The 13,847-nt window shown below is 39.1% G+C and overlaps 1 protein-coding gene across 1 annotated transcript; it reads right to left on the reverse strand.

Moving 5' to 3' along the window:
- Positions 1-804: 804 nt before the first annotated feature.
- On the reverse strand, positions 805-10,927 carry LOC148044688 (uncharacterized). Its single transcript, XM_087720823.1, has 7 exons — positions 10,861-10,927; positions 10,441-10,557; positions 9,866-9,977; positions 8,695-8,823; positions 6,912-7,033; positions 5,882-6,016; positions 805-1,372 (listed from the first exon to the last, which is right to left on the reverse strand). Exons 1-7 carry the CDS (start codon positions 10,925-10,927, stop codon positions 963-965), a joined length of 1,092 nt encoding a protein of 363 aa, XP_087576949.1. The 3' UTR covers positions 805-962.
- Between the last annotated feature and the right edge of the window lie 2,920 nt (positions 10,928-13,847).

The raw sequence follows: 13,847 nt of genomic DNA on the forward strand, positions 1-13,847 counted from the left end.
ATCAACAGACATGACAGCTAATTATGCTTTTCCACTTTGAAGATTCATCAGTACTAACAACAAGTATAGAAAGCCTTGCAAAGTTACTGAAGTATTTCAAAATATTGCAACTCTATACATGCTCCATTACTGGAGGCTTTTAAGAAGAGACTGGACAGCCATTTATCATAAATAATATAGGTCTTCTATGATAGCAGAGGATTGGACTAGATGATCTCCAAGGTCCCTTCCAACTCTTGTTACTGTAACGTGTGTCCCTCTAATGCAGACCTGGGCATTTTATGATTCACATGCCACATCTGGCTCTTCTGTTGTCCCTGTCCAGCCTGCAGTGTTGGAGGTGTCACTGGGGTGGGGCAGTAGTGGCAGCGGGAGAGGAACAGAGTGTGGGTGAGGGGGGCAGTGGTAATGGCAACAGCCCTCCGCAACAATTCCAGTTTTTCATGTGGCCCTTGGGAAAGTTAATTGCCCACTTCTGCTCCAATGTATGTGTAGCATTTATGTGGATAAATAGTTAAATATATTGGTCTGCCTAAAATCTTTATCCCTTTCAAATATTTTTGCTGGTTTTACAAAATGTGGACCCTACTTAAATATATTCTCCTTTGGGAAATCCATAATGTTTATTCGATGTTTCAGTATATTTCTAATGAATGTTTGTAATGCTGCTTGGCAAACATATGTGCTAATAATGATTTAGTGCAATTTTATCACTTAATCTATTAATGCAAAATGTATGCCTTTTCTAACACATCCGTAGCATTTATATGGCATATTTCTAAATAAGGATAATTAGTTGTCACTATATTTCAGATATTAAAAGGAATATCTGTTGGCTGTATGCAGTTGCCAGAGATCACATTATAAAGAGTTTTTGAACAAATTCTGAATCCATTGATTAAGTAAATATAATTTTTAGATTAATTAATTAACTAGCAATGTTTGGCACCATATATTCCTTTTTACAAAAATCTGAATGGCCAACTACATTGGCGTACAATGTTGATAAAAAGCTGGCCTGGTGGACAATCGTTGAGCTCAGTGTCCCCATCGCAGCAAGCATAGTACTTGTGTGGATCTGGTAGGTAAGTGTAATTGCCATTAAGTTTGTCTTTACAAAACTCATCCTCAATCAAATTACTTGGCCAATCCCTGATGGTATTATAGACTGGACAGTTCATGATTACTGTCTGCCCATTAGAGCATCTATGATATTTGTGTGGATTTGCTGGATAAGCATAGTTACCATCAGGTTTGTCATTACAAAATCTACTTGGATCAGAGATGTGGAGTCTAGGATTCACAGTGGATGCAGGAATAAGTGTGATGAAAGGGCTTCCTGTTGGTTCTGTAGATTCCAAGTCAGCACATACTGAAAGAAATATTTGAAGTCAGATCTTTAGATTCTTGTAACAATTCAATAGCACTATTACAATCAGAAGTATCTACCTAGCACTGACCCCCAACCCCCACCCCCATTTTAGTGTGTACCATATACAGATAAGAGTGGGTTTTGCACAGTCACACCCACCTTCTTGACATCTTGTTTCCCTTTTCTATAGATTACAACCCAGAAAATCCATTATGAACTGGTATTATTAAAAGAAAATACTAATGGAAATCATTTATGCTAGATGATAGATGAGTTCTCCATGACTAGGGATAAAAATCTAATAATATTGAATTAATGTTTTTTTTAAGAACTGTGACTATTAAATAAAGAGTCTGTCCTGCTTGATTTAAATCAGAGTAATGCTGAGGCTTCCAGGATAAAGCTTTGGCATTACATTAGAAACAGATAGAAAGTTTGTTTAATGAGGAAAGATATATGCCGTACCTTTTGATATAGATATCTTGATACATTTTGCTAAAATGTTTTATAGAAAAAATTAACAAGAATTCAAAACTCACAAAGAAGATGTGAGCCGGACTGGATTAGACTTCAAGCACTATCAGATTAGCCTCCACTTTTAAATGTAATTCTACTTTCAGAGTTTCAATTATCTGGCAGAGAGGAAAAGAACTCCTGGCTCACTCCCAAGACACAGAGTGCATGCCTTGGGAAGGGCATTTAATTCTCCATAAGTCTACTTCCAGAAATGAACTCACATCCTTTCCACAGCATTTTAAATGGTTCCACCATAAAACCGCGCTCAACTAAACCGCGCCTGACTAAACCACGTCGCTGACGTCATCAACAGGGCGACAACAGCACGTAGACAGAAGCACGCTGTAAACCCTAAACCTAAAATTAACACCTAAACCTAAACCTAACCCCCCTAAACCTAATCCTAAACCTAACCCTAAACCTAACCTTTAACCTAACCTTAAACCTAATCCTAACCCTTAACCTAACCCTAACCCTTAACTTAACCCTAAACCTAACCCTAAACCTAACCCTTACCTTAAGTTGAATCGGCTTGCTTTCAAAGCGCTATTTAAAGCACCCTTCTTTCTCCGCGCTGGCTGTTGTCGCCCTGTTGATGACGTCAGCGATGCGGTTTAATCGGGCGCGATTTAGTCAAGCGCGGTTTTGACTGGTCACGATTTTAAATGGTGCAGATTCTACCTTTTGCTGGTTTAATAGCATTTGACTGTACATTCTATTTTAGGTTGTCTATAAGGCAACTCTTTCTCCTGGCTACCTCCAAATTTTATCCAGAGACCTTTCTTCCCAAATGTTTAATCAAATTATCTTGATTCAAAATGTGTTTTCATTTTGCTATTGTATACATTTTGTTTAAAATTTTCCTTAATATTTCGAATGTTGAATTCCTTAATAAATATTATTATAATAAATATGTAGTGCCCTCTTTTGAAAATAAAGAGCGCTAATTCCCAGATTAAAATCCAAATATTATTTTATTCCAATAATTGGCACCATTATAACTCAGGATTCTCGAACTAATCTGCCCTCTAAAAGTATGGGCAAACTCCCAGAATTGTCAGACAGCATGGCTATTTGTGAAAATTTTGGGAGTTAAAATCCATATTTCTCAAAAACACCTAGAATAAAATGATAGTTTTATCTTGTACTTTCTTATTATTAAATACTGCATTTGATGGTAGCAATTACAGATTCAGTGTCTCTTTCATTCTTAATTTTGCTGTATATAGATTTTAGATTTAGATTTAGATTTTTAGATTTTATTGGAAATTTATATGCCGCCCTTTTCCCTGAGGGGACTCAGGGCGGCTTACAACAGTGAAGGGAAGGGAGTGCAAGACAAGACTTAATAAGAAAAAAAAATCGTGATTAAAAGAAAATTGATCATAAAAACACAACATTCACTCAACATTCGGGCGGGGTGAGAGTAATCCTATCCCCAGGCCTGACGGGATAGCCAGTTCTTAAGGGCTGTGCGGAAGGCCTGGACTGTGGTGAGGGTACGGATCTCCACGGGGAGGTTGTTCCATAATGTCGGAGCAGCAACTGAGAAGGCTCTCCTCCGCGTAGTCGCCAGTCGGCACTGACTGGCGGATGGAATTCGGAGGAGGCCTACTCTGTGCGATCTGATGGGACGCAGGGAGGTGATTGGCAGGAGGCGGTCTCTCAAATAGTCAGATCCACTACCATGGAGCGCTTTATAGGTGGTAAGTAAGACCTTGAAGTGCACCTGACGATCAACAGGTAGCCAGCGCAGCTCACGGAGGATTGGTGTTATATGGGCGAACCGTGGTGCGCCCATGATCACTCGCGCGGCCGCGTTCTGGACTAGCTGAAGTCGCCGGATGCTCTTCAAGGGCAGCCCCATGTAGAGCACATTGCAGTATTCCAGCCTAGAGATCACAAGGGCTCGAGTGACTGTTGTGAGAGCCTCCCGGTTCAGGTAGGGCCGCAACTGGCGCACCAGGCGAACCTGGGCAAATGCCCCCCTGGTCACAGCCGACAAGTGGTGGTCAAAACTCAGCTGTGGATCCAGGAGGACTCCCAAGTTGCGGACCCTATCTGAGGGGAATAAATTTTGCCCCCCCAGCCTGATTGGTGGAACGTTAGCCAAATTTTTGGGAGGAAAACACAACAGCCACTCGGTCTTTTCCGGGTTGAGTACCAGTTTGTTAGCTCTCATCCAGTCTTTAACAGCCTCAAGGCCCCGGTTCATCACGTCCACCGCTTCATTGAGTTGGCACGGGGCGGACAGATACAACTGAGTATCGTCCGCATACTGGTGGTATTTTATCCCGTGCCTTCGAATGATCTCGCCCAGCGGTTTCATGTATATGTTAAATAGCAGGGGGGATAGAACCGAACCCTGCGGCACCCCATAGGTTAGGGGCCTCGGGGACGATCTCTCCCTCCCCACCAACACCGACTGCGACCTGTCCGAGAGGTAGGAGGAGAACCACTGTAAAACAGTGCCGCCCACCCCCACCTCCCGCAGTCGTCGCAGAAGGATACCATGGTCGATGGTATCGAAAGCCGCTGAGAGGTCGAGGAGAACCAGGATGGACGCATAGCCTCCATCTCTGGCTCTCCAGAGATCATCGGTCAATGCGACCAAAGCGGTTTCAGTGCTGTAACCGGGCCTGAAGCCAGACTGGAAGGGGTCAAGGTAGTTAGCTTCCTCCAAGGTACGCTGAAGCTGTAAGGCCACCACCTTCTCAACAACCTTCCCCAGAAAGGGGAGGTTGGAGACTGGACGATAGTTGTTAAGAACTGCTGGATCCAAGGACGGTTTCTTCAGGAGGGGCCTCACCACCGCCGCCTTAAGCGCGGTGGGGAGGTGTCCCTCCCGAAGAGAGGCGGTAACAACCGCCTGGATCCAGTCTCGTGTCACCTCTCTGCTGTTGGCAGTCAGCCAAGAGGGACACGGGTCCAGTATGCAGGTGGAGGAACTCACAGCTCGCATAGCCTTGTCCACATCCCCGGAGGCAACATCCTGAAACTCAACCCAGAGATGGTCTACCAAGTTATTCCCCTGTGTCCCGGCTGGATCTGCAGGGGTGGAGTCCAGTTCCGATCGAAACCGAGCAATTTTGTCCGCCAAGAACTGACTATATTCCTCAGCCTTACCCTGCAGGGGGTTCCCCGTCTCCCTCCTATTTAGGAGGGAGCGGGTTATCCTGAACAGGGCGGCTGGGCGAGACTCGGCGGACGCTACCAAGGAGGCAATGTGTGATCTTTTGGCGGTTCTCAATGCCCAAATATACTCCTTGGTGCAAGCTGTCAACAGTGCTCGGTTCGATACGGACCTGTCGGATCTCCACCGGTGCTCTAGGCGTTTTAGGTGGCAGGTCCAAATCTTTCCTATTTACTAGCAGTATAAATTATCAAATTATCTTTTGATAGTGGTAGAGTAGTATAAAAGTATTTTCTAATGGCATTAACTAATGCTATTATTCCAATATTTAGTATATTATACACAAATTAAATATTCACAGGATTTAGTAAGACTGCATTATAATACTGTACAATTTCTAGAACTTCTTGTCTTGTAATATTGTCATAATTCTGTTAATAATATTAATTCTTATCCATTTTTCCCATTGATAAAACCAAATAGCCTAATCTGCTGCCCATTTAAGAGTAATGTCAGTTATGAATATCTTGCTTGGTCCTGGATATCATATCACTTCGTTGTTATTTTTTAATCTTTAAAGAAGAATATTTGTAACTCAAGGTTGAAACGAAGGGTCCTTGGTCCTCTCTGAGCTTGTTCGTTTTTTTGCAGATGTTTCATTACCCAAACTAGGTAACCTCATCAATGCTAGCATTTCTCTCTTCTTAGGGTTAGCTGGCAGAAAGTGCTTTGAGCAAAAATAAAATATGCTTAGGCTAAATTCTTCTGGATAACGTATTTTATTTAGGATTATGGCTGACAGAATCAACACACAATTCAAATGTTGTTGCAGAACACAATACTCTCCTCTGCAAACTTACCACTGTCATTCGTTTTCATAAAACGGATATATGGATAATTTTCAGTCATCACTTTATCCCGATTCAAAGTGTAGACAATTTTAGCAGGAATATTGTGCTTGTTCTCAAATACAAAAGTCCATACAGATATGCTACCTAAACACACAGTAATTAGTTAATTACATTTTTAGTACTGTAATACAAGAATTACATTTATAATTTATCTAAAAAAGACTTAATACGTTTCACTAAAAGCAGAGGATAGCAATTCTTTTTAAAATCTGCATATTTCTCTTGTAATAATGTGAAGTATTGCTTAGAATTTTGGAACAAAAAAAACTTAGCTAATAAAAACAGGCATAGTAATTACCACCAAGCTCTCAAATTTGAGCGTAGACATCTGAACATTCTAGATTGATTTTCTAAATCTAAGTGAAAGATGGGTGCTTCTCCATAAAAGCATTTTGTCACTTTTTAAATTTCTGTCTCCATTATTGAAAATATTTTATAAAAGTAAACTCTGTTACTTTGTCACAATTTACTAGCTCTTTTATGGCTCTTCAATGACTACTTTATATGTGGTACAAGTTTCAAATTAGCCAAAGATATTCACTTTGTGTACTATCAATATCGTTTCTGTGTGTGTGTGTGTGTGTGTGTGTGTGTTATGAGTAGTTAAAAACATCTCTATGTATAGATTAAAACAGTTCATAGTTTATTTATTTGTTAAATTTATATGCCACTCATTATTGAAGTTCCTAAATGCTATATGCTTATATACATAATGAGAGAGAAGAGATTATAGATAAACTATCTAAAGCAAAAAAGAATAGATAGTTCTCTTTACACAAAAAATAAAGCAGAAAAAATATTTTAAATACTATAGAAACATTACGCCTTCCCAGTTCAATGACTTTTTAGGGTATAAAACAAAGTTACCTGACATCAGTCAAACAGGATTTAAGCAGCTAATGTATATGACAACTTTGTCTATCAAAATAAAGTATCCACTTCTCCATAATCTTCCAATTCTTAATTTAAGTAGATTTACCTGGTGCTACAGAAGGATCTCTTACAACTTCCCAAACTCCAATATTTGTACGATTTATATGACCAATATCTTCCCAGATTATACGGCATTTTCCTCTTACTAATATACTTTCATGGACGCATCTAGAAATTGATCAGTTTACAATGCACTTTTAAGTTCATTTTATTCATAATTGTAATACAGTGTATCTTACCTGTTGTGCTTTTTAAATAAGAATTCAGAACTAATAGTTTCTATTAGTTTAAGCTAAATTATTGCTCTAGCTTATTAAGTTAAGAAACAGATAATGGTTCCAAATTTTGGATGATGGCCACCAACACTAAAATATAAGGGCTTTAGCGTACAAATGAGTGGAAATATGTGGCTTCTGGGTATACAGAAACTATACCAGAGAAGAATATTTCAAAATATCTGAAGCAACTTTGTGCCTAATTTCAGGCTTTTAGCACCCAGTCATGGATTATATTTTTGTATCTTTGCTGTACCAATAAGCATTTGGATATATAAGATAAGCTTGATACTACCTGACAGACAAGGCTGTACTGCAGATATGAAAGTGGAGAAGTCTGCTATCTCAAACTTATTCTGAAATGATTTCCATCCAAGTTGACCCTAGGATTCCAGCGTACATCCAGGAACGTGCAGAGTGCTGCTGTTTTTCATTCCACAAATCTCTTACTGTGGGACCAATTTCTGGAACCGATTGATTGATGTAGAATAGCTACATTTTCACTAAGAATCTTTCTACTACCAAGAGAGCTAGAATCTTGAACAAAGCTGAGATACTCATGTTTTGAAACACAACGCATATCAAATGATTCATGATAGTACTAACTTAGGAGCCTGTCCATTCCTTCCTAAAGATGATACCTGGTAGTGACTGCTGCAGCAAGGATGTTCTTTGACTTCATTAGACATATGTATAGGAAATAAGATCTGCCTAAAGCTGTGGTAGATTTGTGAAGTGAGAATGTAGAGTTAACCTCTCCCTGCAAGTGTCCCTGGCCTTAGGAGCAAAATGTGCTGTATGAATCAAACTACTATAGTTTGTATTATGAACTATAGTAGCTTGACTCAACATATTGTATTACGCACACCCAGCCAGTTGTGGTTTACTTTACAAACCTTGGCGAAATAAATCATAGATTAGCAACATGTGTGAATTTCACTTTCATGAATTATCTCTCATCACAATCTATTTTACAGGAGTAGGCAAAATAAGTATGAGTAAAATAGGGAATTGTGCAGCCACTTTGAATACCTTGGAGGAAAAATTAGATGTAAGAATAATAAAAACAACAATAATAAATTTCCAACCTCTTTTTCAAAATGTTAGCCATTTATTTTTTATTTTTACCTCAGTATTTTATATTATTATTATTTTATATCTATACATTCTTTTTCTAATCTAGTTTGGAGAGTAGAGTTGACTCACACATTTTCCATACTGTTTGTTATCATTATGGTTTGGTCTTTGAGATTTAATTTCTGAAGTAACTTTATTATATTCTCCAATCTTTTATTAAAGTCTTGTTATATTATTTTAATGGTATCATTAAAACCAAATATAGGTTAATCCACTTCATTGGGTTCCGCTTAGCTATCTATGGTTGTGAAAGTTGGATCTTAAAAAATCAAGACAGGAAAAAAATGTGGAGAGACATAGCCCATAGAATCATCAAGAGTCAGGCACAACCGAATGGATAACATCCACATCATCATTAAAATATTTTAATTAAAAAAAACAATCACTAAGAAAAGGAAATTTGGCAACCAGGCTTACCTGTAGCTAGACAGATGAGGAAACTGGCTGGAGTTTTTAACAACTATATTTCCTAAGGCTTTGAACCCATGTTCACAATCCATCTCAAAAACTGTAAAATCGTTATTGCCTGAACCTCTCCAGATTGCTCTGAAAATTCAAGATACGAAAGCCATTATTACAAATGAAAAGTCAAGGTTGCATCCTTCTATCATTTTTTTAAAATAATTAACTGTAACGAATAGAATGCAAATCCAATATACACATACAAGAAGTGAAAAGTGCAATGTATCAGTAGTACAAGTCATATTTATGTGTATATGTATGTATATTGTTTCTGGGCCATGCCGTTGCTTTAGAAATGCAGTTATCTGCATTGACAAAAGAAATAATATAATTCTTTAATATAAAGAGTAGAGTAGAGTAGAGTAGAGTAGAGTAGAGTAGAGTAGAGTAGAGTAGAGTAGAGTAGAGTAGAGTAGAGTAGAGTAGAGTAGAATAATATTTCCAATTAATCCTGTGAGGTTTTCAGTTTGGAGGCTTCCAAATGAAATCTTAATCTAGCCATGTTTAGTCTGGAAAAAGAAGGGTGGGAGACTTCATTGAGCACGGGATCCAATATCCGTATTCTTCATGTCTCTGAATCCTGAGAGAAGATTTTCAGGGAACATCTATAGCAGTAATTGCTAACCTTTTCCAGTCCGAGTGCTCAAAATGCAATGTGTGCCCCACTTCACGCATGCACCCCATCTCACTGTGCATGTGCACGTGACCCCCTGCATGCACCCCACCCCCTGCGCATTCACACATGACCCCCCCACATGCATTGCCCCCATGCATATGCACGTGCACCCCTGCAGGCACCACACTCCCATACATGCGCCATACTCCACCATGCATGCGCACGCAATCCCCCAGCATGTGCCACACATACTCATGCGGCCAAGGCCTGGTGGGAGGTGCGTGCGCATGCGTAGCAGAGCTGAACTGGGATTACGGCTCGCATGCCACCAGAGAGGGCACTGCGTACCACCTCTGGCACGTGTGCCATAGGTTCGCCATCACAGATCTAAAGCCTCTTTGCCAAAGCTTTTTGTCCTGTCCTTTTCAGGTAGGCAAGTTATTGTATTTTTAGGATTAGTAAACAAAATACTAATGTTCAATATGTTATATGTCTTCTACATTTAAATACCTCAAACCTTTAGGATGTCCAAGAAGGCCATCAGTCTCATCCTTCACTATTATAGCACTATTATGAGGTTTACGTCTACCTTGTACAGCTATGTCTCCAAGAGAAAAATACTCTGGGGGAAAAAATAAAGATTGTCATCACAATCCCACATCCACTAACCTCTGTATTGTAGATTTGCTAATCTCATCTGGGTTTAATTAACTGTCTTGGCATTGACACATAATTCAAGGCTTTTAAAATATTTGAGCCAGGAAGATTTTGTGCTCCCAGAAAATCATTCCCTTTTCAAAGAACTTTCAACATATTAATATTCTCGATATAATTAAAAGAACACATAGCTAGTGAATGTGTTTTATCTTTCTTGGGAGTTGACATTTCCTTCTTTAAAATAGACTGTTAACATCTAGTCAATGACTTGAGGAAAAACACACATTATAGTTTTCCTCACTATAAATGTGTTGCATTTTTATTTAAATTATAAGCATAATCTTTAATTTCCTTTTTTAAGAAATGTGAAACAGCTACTGTATCTTTTCCAGAGGACCTACAGGAATAATCATATAAAAACTATTAACTTTGATGATGACAGTCCACACGCCAGAATGTTGTAGGCTTTATGTTGTGTTTCAGGTGTCCAATCTCCTTGTAATGTTTGCAAAGTGTATACTTCAATTTTTTTCCAGTTGAATATTCTGGAAAGATAAAATACATATGAAATTATTTTATACTAAGTTAGAACAATAACCCATCTATTCTCTGTATTGACTTAAGGTAGTCCTCCACATATAGTCACTTAGCACTTAGCAACCATTCAAAGTTATAATGGAACTACCTTAGGGCTACTTATGACCAGAAATTGAAATCTCAACAGTCAGTCTCCCTAAATTTAAAAAATAGTGTAACTATTTTATAAATATAAGAATTAATTTGTAATGCATCACATTAACAAATACATTTAATAATATCACAATAAGATAATAATTTATGTTTGTTACTCATACCAGATCCTGCAATCACTAAACAGAGCATAACAAAAGGCCCATATGAGAAGATCCCCATCATTGCTGAAATTGCAGTCTTGATTAGAATCTGCAAAGAAAACAAACAAAATAATTAGAACTTTAACAAATCAAACATATTAACATTAGTTTTGCTAGAGAATAACCCTTAAATTATATGGTCTCATATTACTACTGACAGGCAGAATTAAGAAATGTCTTCATCCACTAAAATTTTTATGTCAGTTAAGTTAAATATAGGAGTTAAATAAATGGAGGATGGAAATTATTTTGCATCTTAATATGGCATGAATGGAATCACTACTTGACAGGCTTCACTAAAAGGAGAAAAGCGGTATTGATTTTCAGCTATAAAGAGCTGGCTTGCTGTTACTGGGAGAACATTTAACCGTTGTTATGAATAATAAATCCTGTAGGCATCATTAGACAGTTGGTGCTGATGTTGGGAGAAAAAGGTGCTGGTTTATCCCAACACAAGTCCCACAAGGATGGTCCTGAATTCATTCTTATTTTGGATGTTGAGATGTTATCCTTTATAATCCCCAGAGGAAGCATTTCACTGGGCTTTTTTGCCTCCTGATATTAATCAAACAGTATATCTACACTGGCTTCAAATTACAGTTGAATGTCATCTGGAAGAATTTTCTTGGCAGCCGTCCAGAGTTCTGTTTAGCACAATGCCAAATACTTTATTCCAGCACTCTAACTCTCTGTTCTGAAAAGTTAATATTCTAAACAATGAAAGGCTTCCATTTCATCTCTGACATGCTATTCATTGTTGTGATGGAAGTTGTTTTACAATGTGGTTTGCATGTAACAGCTGAATAACCATATATATAGTTATTGTTACCCAAGCATTACTCCTGAACTGGTTCAATCCAAGTAACCTTTTACTGCGTGGCAGTGCCTGTTATGTATTCAGATATGTATTCAGATAACTCTTGGAGAGTCTATCATTCACATATTTTCTTTTCTGTTTTCTTATTTATTTTCATTACAATTTCTATTTCTCCCCTAGTATATTTTTGGGAAATGGTGCTATTCTATCTGTTTTTGTTTTAACAGCATCTCTAATATCTATATACTCACCACTGATTCCTTCCTGGGCAGCTCATCTACAGATAACTAGAATGAAGAAAGGCCAATGCCAAAGAACTCCTTAAATACATGTTGTCGGGAGAACAACATTGACTGTGATTGGGCTATCTCAGGTTGAAAAAAAGAGGGGAGGGGGAAACTATGGGAAGTGTGTCAAGAGTTCTTTTCAGATTAATGTTTCACAAATCAAGTGACTGATCACTTTTATAATCTAAAATAAACTGTAAAAGAGCAAACTGTTTATGTATATTGGCTGAACATAGAGTTTAAAATATCTATATTTACATTTTGCACAATTCTAGAATGTCCCGGTGACCTCTTTTGTTCAGTCATCCTGCTAAATGTCATAAATTTGAAGATAATTCAAAAGGAAGCATAGCCTCTTTACCATGGATGATCAACTTTCACAAATGTCTTTTAGTAGTGTAGGTATGAACTACAATTCCACATTCACATTGGTATTTCACCAGGTATATTGTTATGGCTGATGTGCTGTATTTGGATAAGCACAGCTAGATACAGGTCTCTACTGAATAAAAAAGTTTTCAGAATGGCTATGAACCAGTCATTCTCTCTCAGGTTGACCTTCAGAGCTGCTGTTCTGAGATCTCTGAAGTATACTACCTTGATTTCCGTAAAAAGGGAAGGTCATCATCATCTTAACCATTGTCTATCCACTGCAGGATGAAGGTCCCTTCTATTCAATAGGGGAAAGGAGGCACAAAAGACTTCAGTAAACAACAGCTCTTTATTGCAAGTCAAGTAAACATCCGGCTGGAGAATGGTTGGGCAGCATCCCCTTTTAAAGGAATCTGTCAGACCTCTTGATCAATAAGATTCAACCTCTGTTCCCGCCGGAACAGAGGACCTTGGTGGAAACCTCTTTCAGTCTGTCAGCGGGGGGGTGGAATATCTAACACCCATCCCCTCTAGGATGAAATCTAACTAGTGATGTAGTCACGCAGGTAGGCGGGCTTTTGCGTAGCTCTGCCTGACCTGCGCAAATCAGTCTTGGTGTTTCTTTCGCACAAGTCGGACTGACCTGTTGCTCCTGCAGATCCGCCTGGTGGAACCTCCTGGAATGTTTCCCAGGCCGTGGCTGGAGCTTCTGGTGTTGACTCACTCGGAGCTCGTTGTGGGCCTGCATCGAAGTCAGATAAGTCTTCCAATATTCTCGGACTTTCCTTGGGTTTAGAGGGACTGTTATTTTTCGTGTCGTTTCTTTCGGTTTGTGCAGGAGTTATATTTGGTTGTCTAAGCACTGAGTTAGACAAGTGATTACGGAGTTGGTCTATATGCCTTCTCCAAATTCTACTGTCCTCGAGTTTTAATGTGTACGATCGAGGACCAGAAATTCCAATTATGGTTGAGGGAATCCATAACATTCCCCCAGTGTAGTTGTGTGCATATACCACGTCTCCTATGGTGAAAGACCTGACCTTGCTCGTGGAGTCACCGGGTGTTGAAGTGAAATAATTTGGGTGTAGCCGATCTAAGTGAGACCTTAGGCAGCAGCCCATGAGGAGTTCAGTGGGGCTTCTTCCAGTGGTAGCACTGGGTGTGATGTTTTGTATGAGTAAGTAGTGATAAATTCGTGTTTGCCAATCGCCTGGGCCCATCCTATTGAGGGCTTCCTTTGCGGATCTTACCATCCATTCTGCCTGGCCATTAGAGGCCAGATGGAATGGCGCAACCAGAGCATGTGTGACTCCCTGAGCTGCTAAGAATGTTTCAAATGGCATGGCCATGAATTGGTTCCCGTTGTCAGAGACTAGTACATCAGGGAGGCCGTGCGTGGAGAATAGTCTCCATAGTACCTTGATGACTGATTCCGCTGTAGTGGAATTCATCAGGACTACTTCATA

This window comes from Thamnophis sirtalis, unplaced genomic scaffold (assembly GCF_051295495.1).
Source record: "Thamnophis sirtalis isolate CommonGarterSnake01/CBP01778 unplaced genomic scaffold, rThaSir2_p1.2 scaffold_7, whole genome shotgun sequence".
NCBI lineage: Eukaryota > Metazoa > Chordata > Lepidosauria > Squamata > Natricidae > Thamnophis > Thamnophis sirtalis.